This window comes from Hetaerina americana, unplaced genomic scaffold (genome assembly GCF_022747635.1).
Source record: "Hetaerina americana unplaced genomic scaffold, ioHetAmer1.1.p SCAF_11, whole genome shotgun sequence".
Classification (NCBI taxonomy): domain Eukaryota; kingdom Metazoa; phylum Arthropoda; class Insecta; order Odonata; family Calopterygidae; genus Hetaerina; species Hetaerina americana.
The window spans coordinates 42,325,783-42,339,221 of NW_027286181.1; the positions used below are offsets into that span (position 1 = coordinate 42,325,783).

A 13,439-nucleotide genomic window follows, 5' to 3' on the forward strand; every position below is an offset into this window, starting at 1 on the left:
AGATATTTACACTTGCCGGGGGATGCTCTAAGCACTTGAGCTATCGAGGAAACCTATTTTACACAGATCTGTGGGTTTAATAAGTCACCAAGTCCCCGATTCTTTGGCCAGGAGATGACGCCAGGGGTTGTTTCACCTACCATAGGAGAAATAGACCACACAAAAAGATAGGACAGTGGGTAAGCAATTATACGAGGGTCATCCGGAAAGTAGTACCCGTTCGTGAAATAAAGACACAAAAGTAAATATTAACAAACATAAAAAATTTTATTTGAAAGAGGATACTTTAAACTACTTCTCAACATAATCTCCAAGCAAATTAAGGCATTTGTCATAACGTGTGACAAGTTTCTGTATTCCTGCTGCATAGTCCTTCGCCGCCAGCTCATTGAGATACGCGAGGGACCCATCTTGCACAAATTTTTGCATAATGCAGATGGTGTTTAACAATTTCATGAACAATTGTTCGAGAAACATTGGGAAAATGCTCACAGATGTCATCAATTGTGACGCGCCGATCGTTCCTCACGAATTCGTCAACTGAGCTCACCAGTTGGTCTGTAATGACAGACGGTCTCTCCGAACGCTCATCGTCGTGTGTGTTCCCCCTCCCCATGTTGAAGTTGCGACACCACCGCCGAACAGACGACTCGTCCATTACATTGTCTCCATACACCTCCTTTAATTGGCGATGAATATCACATGGGCGAACGTTTCTTGCATTGAGGAATTTAATCACTGCCCTCACTTCACAACTGGCGGCGTTCTCAATTTTTTTAAACATTGTAAACAATCACAGAAACAACACAGGCAATGCTAGCGTCACGCAACTTGGCTCAGAGAAGGCAGACAAGCCACTGAAGCTATCTGACCTCGTCCAGCGGCTACTCGCGTCGTCAGCACTTCATGCGGCACGAACGGGTACTACTTTCCGGATGACCCTCGTACAACACCATAAACGATAGGAGGAGTGTCTTTCATGGCACGCATAGTTAGAAGAAAGAGATGAGTCACTTTGGCTAAACACACATTCATACACGAAATCCCGCCATAGGGTGCACAAATATTCATTCACATGGAAAATTGAATAACTTAGCATGGCTGCATTATGAGAGAACTCATTTATCATATTTTTAGTCAAAATTCTTGATTTTCCATATTTCTCTGTCCCATAAACGTGCATACTAATTTTTTAAAATTTCCTACGTGTCTAAAGTTTTCGTCATTGTTTCACAGGGACAGCATTGCACACGTAAATGACGATTATTTGAGCACGGAGAAGGTGCTGATGGTGATGCAGAACTTGACGGACCTCCTCCGTCACACGTTTTCCTCCCAGTTCGTGTTTCCCGTGCTGGGGAACCACGACTTCTACCCGCAGAACCAATTTCCACCCCGACGGCACCCAACCTACAAGAGGGTGGCCGACATGTGGAGACACTGGCTGCCGACCGAAGCGATTGACTCATTCGAAAAAGGTAAGATCCGTCATTGGATATCTGTTAACAGTATTGTGTCAAATTACTCATGTTGAATTAATTAATAAAATAGAACTTTTATGCATTCAATGAGTTTATAGGATATAAAGACTGGATCAAAGAATTGCGAGAACCTCTTTGATAGCTGCTGTATCAAAATCATCGGCTGATGTGCACCAAAATACAGAAATCTCACGAAACGTAAATTATTCTCTTTGACTGGTAATTGAATGCCGATCCTTCGATACCAGGCCGAGTCTTTTAAACGATTTAGCTCCCGAAAATCGAGGGATCCAGGCCCAAGTCCAGGTGGAAGCGAATCATTTTAACAATTTGAATTTCCTGTATTTTGGTTGTAAGGTCGTTCATTGGTGAATAAATAGTTAAAAGGTATGCATGATCTTGGCCTTTTTAAATATGTGTTCAACAAGGATCTTAAGCTATGTTAAATGATATTTTTTGGACAGTGGGTATAATTTATTCCACCGTAATTGAAAGCTCAGTTACGGGTAATCTCGTTAGCTGTCTCTGGAAAATAAATTGATTGTTGATAAACTGCTAATGCTCTTAGGAAAATGAATTTTTTTATTATATTCCAGCAAAAAAAAGATTCATCAGTGCTATTATTGAACCATTCGGCTTACTTACTGCTGTAATATATATTTTTTTATGGATTACATGCTATTTTTGGACATCCTTGATCTTCTACATTCATTGATACAACGACGTAATTTTTTATAGTCATGATTGCACCTCATAAAATATTCATAGCCAGTAATTATGAACAAAGTTGATAAAAATGATGTTCACATAAGCCATATAAGCATTTATTCCATTTAGGACTCCAAATTAGTATACGTTCCTTCCAAAACATCTTTTTGAGCGCGGGCTGAATTCAAATGAAATGGTTGTAGAAAATAGCTTGATTTCATTCAGAATTATCTGCCCGCGCAGTTAGATTTGTGGGAGAAATTTGGAGAAACCCTCGAAATAGTCAACGAATGGAAAAGGCATGAAGGTACATATTCGGCTGTCACTATTTGGTGTTCTTTGAATGAGGATGAAATGGATGCTGACTGAACTCCTTTGGTTCTGCATGGAAATCTGAATTTATTTATGGCTTTATCCCACGAGAGTGAATTTGGAAAATTTCGGCATGCATTTCATTTAATTTCTTCCGATCCCTTTAAAATAAGTTGGGGGGGATCGTACTCGTTTCGTTTTCGAATTTATTCGACCAATGGGGGTTGGGCGGCGGTGAAGTTTTCATTTTCCAAATCAGTTCGTCTATTCCTCTTCCGGACAAATCTTCACTCCTCCGCCACTTGCCCCGGCACCTCACTTCTAGATTCTTTCAAAACTCAGTCCTTCCCCATCCCTTCACGACACCAGTCACATCCACGGCTCTCTCTCTCATTAATGCGTCTCCCGAGGCAATCTCTCTAATTATTCGTGTTTTCTGTAGTTCCCCGCTGCAGAGGGGTCACATGGCGTTGCCATTTTCAGGCGGATCCATCCTTAATTGGGAATGAGGAGTAGGGGTGGGGAAGGTTGGGCAACCGACACACCTTCTCCCCTCCCCCACACTCCCGCCCAGCTTCCGGCACTGCCGGGTGCCGAGACATAATAATCATATTGTACTCGGAGCCACCTTTAGCGCCAAAGAAGTCGTAATCAATACGGGGCGTGAAAACTGCTGCATGTGACACCTCAAAGCCGAACCAGAGGCATCGCGAGCATATCAATTAGATCGAGTTCGCTCGCGAAGGCGGTGAATACACCGAATGCTGCATGGGCTAAAAGGCGAGAAAATCACATCCGAACAAAATAAGTTTACCGAATAAAAAAAATAGCCCGAAGGAAAGCTGTTCTTCACTCGCACCACGCACTAATGGCTCAAGAATCCTCTTACAGTAAAACTATTTCGACATCTAGGTTACAAGGCTATTATTTTTTTTCTAAATGAGAATAAACTTTCATAGTCGACTAGGAAGAATTTTTTAAACCGACCTAGGTTTTGACCTTTACTCCCATTGTCGGGAATCATCAGTAAGTATTGAAAATCGGCCGATTGGTTAAAATAAATCTACCATCAAGAGTAGTTTTATTTTGAAATGATTATTTAGTTACGGAAATTGACGCCTAACACATTTAATTTAATTTTACTTTTGCATGCGTATGCAGTTGATATAGAAAAAATTCACTGGGAAATGGTTGGAATCTGGTTTAAAAAAATTGAAATTTTAAATTCAGTCAAAAAGTATTCGACCGGATTAAAAATTTCAATTTCCCTCAAATGAGTTACAACCCCAGCCACATACGTGGTGATCTCTGGACGTGAAAAAAAATTGGAACCTAATTTTCGCCGGCCCTGTTTTTGTTTTCGCTTGGCGCATCGTATAAATACGAGGATGAGCTTGCCTTGAATTGCTTCACCCATAGCTGCCTAAACCTCATAGTTGTGACCCTGTAATTCCTTCGTAGTTCCCACCACCAGTTCAACACATTTTATACCTAATCCTCCATTTTCCTCGCAGCCTTCCCCCCCGTAGTTTACCAGTTCTTGAAACTTAGTGCTCGTTTTCCTAGTCCAAAGCCGCGGTGGCCATTTTATTTTTATCTTTTAGCTCTACGGAATGACCGCGAGGCTGTTAAAGGATTTTGTGACCGCACAATTAATTCGCGCAATTCACTGCTGCACTTTGTTTACCACATTTCTGTTTCTAGTTTTTAGGATTTCATTCTGCCCTCGGCGGGCATTGATAAACTCGTTTATTCCCCATTGGCTCGTATCACAAGTGGGATTGAATAGAATTTCTTTTAATCCTCATATCATCACCACGTTTATGGGAAAGCAAATCTGGAATGATTCTCCGGAGATAATTTGAGAGACCAGAAATATCTTTTTTCACTCTTTGATAGCGGATACTCCTCTATTAATGGAAATTAATCTCTGATATGTAGAAGTGCGTATGCAGCCGCTGCATCGGGTTTTAATGAATCGATGGCATTCTGACCTAGTCATTTAGATGAATGTTAATTAGCAATTACCCTGATGAGCGAGAAAGCAGTAACTGGTGATATCAGATAGTAGATCACATTAATAGACGTTCAATGGTATATACAAAGCAAGGATTAATTACTTAAAATTTCTCTATTGAGGGATTTAATATATCTTTGATGTGTGTACATGTTGCAAGATTGCAATGATGCTGAAACCTATGTGAATTCACGTTCAACCAGTGTCCTCAATAGGTGATTAATTATTTAACCTAGCAATTATCGCTCCAACTATTGCCGGATCAATTTTTTAGGCAGAGGTATTATATTGGAACATACATTAGATGTCTATAGACCTTGCAACATCTTCTTCATACCTGATAAAAACAAATTAAGTATTTTTCTACCATTCTTTTTATTATTCTTCAGTGCATTTAAACGCTTTTATGTTATCATCAGGCGCAGAAAATGATGATGATCAAGAGTTGAAACGCTTTTTTCAGACAAAACATTTTTGAAAGAAGAGTATTTTATACGTTTTAAGAAGTGTAACATCATGATGCCGATCCGTGATGTTACACTCAATACTATTTGTTTTAAAAATTAGTTCAAGTGATCTCTTATCGTCAAAGATCTCTTTGACAACAAGCTACAAATAATGCTAAAGTTTTTATGATATTAAAACTAATAAAAAAAGAATACAACTTTCGAGAGAATAGTTTCACCTATGTTAAAGCATTGAAACAAGCTTCATTAAAATGAAAATATTGTGGAAAAAGGACAACTTTTGGCTGGACCAAAAAACCCCATTTTACTTTGCTTGGCCAAATATATATTTATTGGGAATATAACGACCTTAGGCTATCATTCTCTTCAATAGTGAAAAAAACAGAATATTTCCTATCCCTGCATAAGAAAACGCTTTGTAATTTGTCAAAATAAATATAAAATTGGTAGTTTGATACATTGCCACTTAATCAGAAAATAATTTTTCAGTTGACACACTGACTATGGTATATATAAATATAGTCTGATGAAGTTACATATATGTCTTAGCCAGTAGTAAATTAATAATGAAATACGTACCTCCTTCTCCTTATACAATGAGTATTTATTGCGTCGTAAACTTCATACATTTGCTTCGGTAAATGAGTTAGCGTCGCCAGGACTATTATTTTGCAATTCAATAATTTTTGCAGTTCTATTTTTCATAACTCGTAACTGCTACATCTTTCAGATGTTGACTCAAGAGAATATTGTAGTGGTGGAAGTTTTAGGGGAGGCGACCAAGAGCTAAGGTCGTTTGCGTCATGGGAAAGGAGGAAGGGTGGAGAGAAACCCGGTGTCGATATTTGCTTTCTCTGAACGAGGCGTCAAATGGTCCGCAGTTTAACGTCCCATCCAAAGAACGCACTCACTTTAAGTGCTCTCCACAAAGCACCTCAAGTAAGGATATCACTGGAAAAGATTTGCCATCTCCAGGATTCGAACCCGGGCCCTCAGGATGGAAAGCCAGTACGCATTCCGTGGGAAACCTCCATAATAACCCGATCTCCTCAAAATTATGTCCTAAGGTCTAATTTTGACAAATTTTCTTTCGGTCTTTCCATCATAAAAATGAATCATATTATTTGGTAATGTACTGATTAAGGAAGGATTGACACAGCATAAACACGCCTATATATCATAGCCGCGCCTAACAAGACATTTCAGATTGCAGTATATTGTTGATTATTTCTGCATGCATTGTACCTCCCTTAATTCGGCCCACCCTGCTTATTCTTTTCTCTTCCTACCTCGTTTGTCTAACGTCCTGCCCTCTATATAAGTACTCAGCATTACATAATCAATCAAATTTCTCCGCGTTCATCTTTCTTGCCTCCTTTGAATCTCTGCCAAATATCTTCTCTTCCACCCACCATATCTTGTATAGTAGTAGTAGTATTTAGGGTAGGTGACCGACAGCTGAGCTCCGAAAGCTCATATGTGCCATTGGGGATGGACAGGAAAGGATGATGGGTGGAGAGAAACCCGGCGTCGGCATTAGCCTGCTCTTTACGAAAGGCGCCAAGGGGTCCGCAGCTTAACGTCCCATCTGACAGACATCGTACTCACTCAAAGTGCCCTCCACAAGGCACCTCAAGGAGGGATCGAGATACCTCTGAAAAATATTCAACACCGCCTGGATTTGAGCCCGGGCCCTCTGGGTGGGAAGCCAGTACGTTAGCCCCCGCACTATCTCGATCCCCCCATATCTTATACTTCATTTGTTTTCGGATCAGTATATTTTACCTTTCTCGTCTTTCTCCGCGCTTATCTCAAAAGCCTCAATCTACGCATATCATTATGTTTTAACGACCTTGTTTCCTATAAAAAACCACGCTCCATATCCAAATCCTCACCGGTCTTTTCTTACCACCCTTAGTCATCGTTCCAGGCAATTATTTTCACCCTCTAAAAGCTACTTTGCTTCACAAAACTCGTTCGTGCTACTACGACCATCTTGCCGCCAAGCATTTCCAAAAAAAGTACGGAAACTGTTCCACCTGCTTTAGTTTATACCTTATAATTGTAGCGTTTCGTTTAGCTTTCCTTTTTCTAAAAACTCATAGTCCTTTGTTTTATTTACATCTATTCTTATCCCATACTTAGTAGTAGTAGTAGGGAGGCAACCGACAGCTAAGGTCATTTGTGCCATTAGGAATGGACGGGAAAGGATGAAGGGTGGAGGGAAATCCGGCGTCGGCATTAGCCTACTCTTAAAGAAAGGCCCCAAGGTGTTTGAAGCTTTACGTCCCATCCGAAGGACGGCGCACTCACTCGAAGTGCCCTCCAAAAAACACCATAAGTAGGGATCGACATACCCCTGAAAAATATTCCACTCCGCCGGAATTCGAACCCGGACCCTCTGGGTGGGAAGCCAGTACGATAGCTACCGCACTATCTCGATCCCCCTCTTATCCCATACTTATGACACTGATTTCCTCAAAAGACCGACAATGTTTGTATCCCTTGTACCCCTAACTAAGGGTTGATCATCTGCGAATATAACTGATTTTATGTACTCGTATTTCTCACTGGGTTTTATTTTTGTTTCCAGCACCTCCCGTACCTCTTTTACCATTTCCTCAGCACCATGCACCATGACGCTTTCCGTACCGAAAGAGTTATTCCTTCTCTCTCTGCGCCTGCTTCCGATCACTCCCATTCCTATTTATCGTAAGATGCTCGAGGCATGATATGTCTCCTATATTCTCATTTTTCACTTTTTCTTTGCAATCGATTTTCATCAGTCGTTTTTGAAACCACTCTTGGGATGTTTCCTACCTTCGGGAGGCTTATTTTCTAACTCTCCGTTTTTCTGATTTTTAGCATATATTCAATTGAAGACTTTTCTCATATTTAATACATTTTTTAAAAGGAGGAGTTTTTTCCTGGCTGTCGACTTAAATTTTCTCGAACAAAGGGATCTTATCTGATATATAATGTAAACCCATTTTTTTCAAAAGACCTCAGTTAAACATTAAAGCAGAAGAGAATAGACAGCAGGTGGAACAGTACATTTTATTGGACAGTATTTTATAGGAAAAGGTGAATTGTTGCGAGGACCATAGGAGAACAATTGCGTTAGTGGGAAATGGATTTTTAAGATTAGCCGAAATAATGACGACTACACAGAGCAAATGTGTTAAACGAAGATTAATGAAAAATTAAATATGGAGCGTAATTATTTCTGAATATGAGATCTTGTCTTTGAGGCAAAGAGATGAGCGTATGTTGAAGAATATTGGAATTAGTGTGTTTTTAGATTGTGGAAAATGTTGGACAGAGAGAAAGACTAACACCGAGGTTTTAAATAGGGTGATCTAAGAGAGGAAGTTACTGTAGGGAAACCTTCAAAGGTAGAGAAAGTGGATGGAGAAAATAATGAAAGTTACTGGTATATTGAAGGCCGTGATAGAAGGATGAATGTTGGAGAACTGGAGTAAAGGAAGGAAGAGATCACACTTTTTAGACATCATAAAGGGAAGTAGAAATTACGATGAAAATAATGTCTGATTGACAAAGAGGAATTACTCACAATTCTTAGCAGTAGTTAGTGTTAGAGACCGTCCGAGAGTTACCTTTAAATTTGCAGACCACCTTAAACGAATGAATGGTGTCGTAATTATTCGTCTCTTGGAAAAATTTCTCACGGACGAGCACCAAATAGGAAGTGAGCTTCAATCAATTCAAATCGGAAATCTCCGTATTTTTCTCATTTTCTCTCATATTCATCCATGTCCCCACCACCATCGCTTTTTCTCTTTCAGTCTCCGTATAGCGATCCTTTGCGGACATTTCATCTTGCTTATGCGATGAAAAAGCACTTAGTTCACCCAGTCAATTTCAAAGTTCGTGCGACCTTTACCTATATCTTTCGCTCACGATGTTAAAGTCCTCTCTTCAGCCCACGTTTCGAGAGAAAGAGGAAAAAAGAATGGAATCGGGATGCTTGGGCGGGTGGGGGACATAAGGCTTTTCAAAAATTTCAAAACTGTTGTGGAGAAATATGTGGTTCTCTGTGAAATTACAACTGGATTTCTGCTTGGGAATCCCATGGTATCTATCTATAATATTTAGCCCTTTTCTAGTCCATTGTCTCAGACCAACATTTCACCTGTCTGAATTGTCGTGCCGAGATTTTAGAGACTCAACAATGATGAATATTCATCCCTGGCAAACCAAGGAGGAATAGCACAAATTTTACCACGGTCCATAAATTATTTCATATCAAAGCATACATACTTACTGTGTTTTAGCAAATAATGGAGAACTTTAGACCAATAGTTTACTAGTTTTTCGTAAAGTTACAATTATCTTTCAAAAATATTACGCTGGCATGGTTTAACGAAGGGCACATAATGATTTGCAGCATTATTTAATGAAGATTACTTAAAAATTTAATTTTTCAGCAAACTTTAGTGAGTGTGATTTATATCATGGCCTGCAAATCCCTCAGGATATCCTCGTGATAAAAAAGTCGGGTAATTTTTATTTATTGCCATAAATCTTCAAAAGCACTCGTATTTTTTTATGCTCAGCTTCGAATATTTATACCCGCCGTTTTCTTTGTATTTTTGGAGGGTGAAGAATGGTTAAGTTTTAAATGGGTAAGTAAAAGTAAATCTTTAATTTATAATTTTACTTCAGATAAACTGCTAGGATCTTTTTTGAACATTAAATAATGGTAAAATAACTGAAGATCCAATTCAGCAAACGAATTGGAGAAAATGGACGGAGAGATGGAGATAGGTAAATTCCGCGATAGTAGGATAAGAGCGATGAAAATACCTGAGCTACGGAATTTACCGATTGCCTTTATGCATATTATTTTTGGAGACGAGATAATGGAAAGCAACTTGGGTCGTGAAGGCTGGGAATGAAGAGGTAAAAATCTGTGAATAATGGAGGTTACCGGCGACAAAACTTTGTTAGGCGGTATTGCTGTTGACGACACTGGCGATACTATACGTCATTCAATGTTCTTTCGCAAAAAATTTCAGCTTGAAATCAGAATTTATTGTTAGATCATACGCAGACACGGAAACTACTTCCAGGTTGAAATTTGATTTATGCATCCACGCTTTCAATATTCGCGCAGAAGGCTGTTGTCGTCCCCCTTCCTATTAAATGAAACTTCCGAGTTGGCAGAATGAAAGGGCGTGTCGAAGAAAAAGAAAAGAAAATGGTAATAAGTAATGGTCCACGCATTTCCTCTTTCATGATTAAAAATATTGATCTAGAAACTATATTTAATCTAGGTGAGGATGCCGTACTGTTTTCCCATGAGCGGTGGAAACAGTATTTAGAGTGGAGCCGTGTTTCTGGTTCTGAAAATTATTTACGCAATGAGTGAAAAAATAAAAGTGCGGTCGGCCTTACCTTCCTTTCACATGTTATTCACTGAAAGAGTGGAATGAAAATGAACTTGAATGAATGCACCTAAGATTTGGGATTGGGATGCTAGAGCATAATAATGGTTTCCACTGCCCTGGATGGATTTGGTTTCATGAACTTACCTCGAGGTAGCTGATTAACATCTATAAAATCGGGTTAAGTAATATTGCAAAACATCAGACCTTCTATTATCTTTCTCGCGATCGGAACAAGTCACTACTTGAACTCACTCATTTATCACCAATACAACGCTGCACTATGGGTATATATTATTTTGCCTGTGACCTCCCGAATTACAACTGATGCACCGTTGAATATTAAAGCAACTGAAATCGTAAAGCCTGTGTGCTGTACTTAATTTGGAAATATTACGAAAGCATTTCATGCCTTCTAAAAACTAGCAGATTAGGAACGCGAATGTGAATTGGACAGGGAAGGGTAGGGCTCAGCTCTTAATTAGCCTTGCAGCATGTGTAACTCAAGCTCTAACGGTCCCAGTTCCTTTGGTTCCCAGAAAATTGCACTGCTTGGAGTTGGCTCGAGGTTTCCAGAGGTATAACCTATAATTGAACCGGGCACATTGTGGTCAAAATTGAAACCCTTTCCCAGGAGTCCACTACGTCACCAAATTTCATGGTAAACACAGACATTATCGTCGTTAGCTAACTATCAAGGGTGGATTTTGGAAGGTCACCAGCATCTGTTTGGTATTCTCTGGGAATATGTTCTTCTTATTATTTCATTCTTCAGCTACTCATACTTCCTGCCTCAAATAGGCCTATTTTATTTCTTTTTCTTAAAAACATAATCATTCTTTTGCCTGCTCTTGCAGCCTTCGTCCTCCCAATATCTCCTTTCTCCATTTTCTCGCATCTTTGGATTTCGCTTGGCTATTTCGTCTCTTCTTTCACCTTATGCAGATTACCTCCAACCTAAGTAATGTTATAAAGAAAAGATAGTAACCATTTGCCACTAGATAAGTTTAATTGTACAATCGGTTTTCGATGTATTACATCACCTTCAGGTAACAAAATGATTTCAAGTCAACTTAAGACTTAACTTGAATTCATTTTGATTCCTGAGGATGATGTATTACATTGAAAATCGGTCGTACCATGGAACTTATCTAGTGGAAAATTTTTACTATCTTTTCTTTATTATATTCGTATTCCACCACATTGCACCTGAAACTACTCAATTAGCGAATTAATGTAGTTCCATTTTTAATTATTTAGTAGCTATAAAGTATTTAATTCAAATTAGGCAAAAAAAGTAATTGATCTCCCAAAAACTTCAAAACTGACACAATCATCGGAGGCAATCCTACAATGATTGTGTCATTTTTGTAGTTAAAAAATAGATCCAACTTTATGTAATCTCGAGTGTAGGTGAAATTAGTGGATATTTTAATGCCATACACAAACACAGTGCAGAATTACAGTATAAAAATGACTAACTGATTCAACTGGATCGTTCAGGTTCATCATTTTGTAATAAAACAAATTTGGTATCATAATAAATAAAGCTCCATAAAAAGTTAATGCCAAAGTACATTAAAGATCTCCAGATTACTAAATCGATCTTTCCTAATTGTAGGTATCTCTTCTGAGTGCTCCTATATGTAACCGTAATATTTATTGAGAAAATTCAGTTTCCAAAAAATGTTTTTATCATATTAATTAACGATCTCTGCACCGATGGTCGTATATTTTTATGCAGGGATATATTACATTGGTAAAAGATGAAAATTAGAAAAGAGACCACACATTTATTTAAATATTTTTCTCAGAGAAAGAATCGAATAATTATTCAATAATCCATAGACAACTTCTTGGATTGTTCATACCAGAATTGACTCAGTCATATAAACTTCCCTGTCCATAGGGCAAAAGTTCTCCATAATTGCTTCACTGTCATCTTTAGCACTCTCCAGAATTTTTTTCTGCCTTGACTATTTTAAAACTCTTCGTATTTATGCCTAAGATGGTAAGTTATTAAGCACTCATTAACATTAAAACTTAGTGGAAATCAATAGTTCAGCGAAATCAATAGTCAGCGCTTGGCTACTGACCAGAGGGTCCGTGATCAAATCCCTGGGACAGTTCCGAACACTCAGCTTCACCGAGGCTGTGTGATATGCGGATATTAGGTCTTCCTGGGAAACTACAAGTAGCACATAAAAATAACTTAGGGCTAAAAGAACTAAAGGCTTGAGGAAAAAATAACTAAGTTTTTGTGTGAAGAAAAACTAAGTTTACTTATTCAGTGATCATGAATTTTCACGAAGTAGAGCCTCAAACCATCAATTTATATTAGGGTTGATTACTGTGGATTTTGAAGTATAATACCTATAATAGGCTGCCTTGCGCAAACCATTATTATATTTATTATAATTTACTCGTCATTTACTCATTGCAAGTGATTACTTGTACGCATAATTAACTTACATGTAACATGTATCCCAAGCTGTGTGATGTTTTGGGTACCAGATCTTCCTGGAAAACCACAGGGAAAGGAACTGGCCCCTCCATTCTGATTTGAGAATTCAACACGCCGTCGGGCTTAGTACTGGGTAAACTCTACCATCACCTACCAAACCGACCTTCAGGTTGATTACTGTGTTAATGGTAACATTCATTTTTTCATGTACGTAAATAAGCACATTTATGTAAATACGTACGAATATATATTTATGCTTTTGTGCCTTTCTACGCGGTTGCCATTGGCAGAGGATACATACGAGTAATTATATGTATGTATATATATATATATATATATATATATACATATATATATATGCACATACATATACACATACATACATATATAAACATATATATATATATATATATATATATAATATATATACATATACATATATATACATACTATATATATATATATATACACACACACACATATAACATGTATATACATGTGCATATATATCATATTTGTAGTACATTATCTATGCTGCTAGGACACTTAGTAACTAGAAAAACGCGCATTTTTCCTTCATTC

At 38.3% G+C, this 13,439-nt stretch overlaps 1 protein-coding gene across 1 annotated transcript in view; it reads left to right on the plus strand.

Annotated features, from left to right (window-relative positions):
- LOC139700865 (acid sphingomyelinase-like phosphodiesterase 3b) overlaps window positions 1-13,439 on the plus strand; it is a 505,549-nt gene that overhangs the window by 415,909 nt on the left and 76,201 nt on the right. Inside the window, exon 6 of the mRNA XM_071599300.1 lies at window positions 1,237-1,478. Coding sequence (XP_071455401.1) covers window positions 1,237-1,478 — 242 coding nt within the window. The remainder of the gene's footprint in view (window positions 1-1,236; window positions 1,479-13,439) is intronic.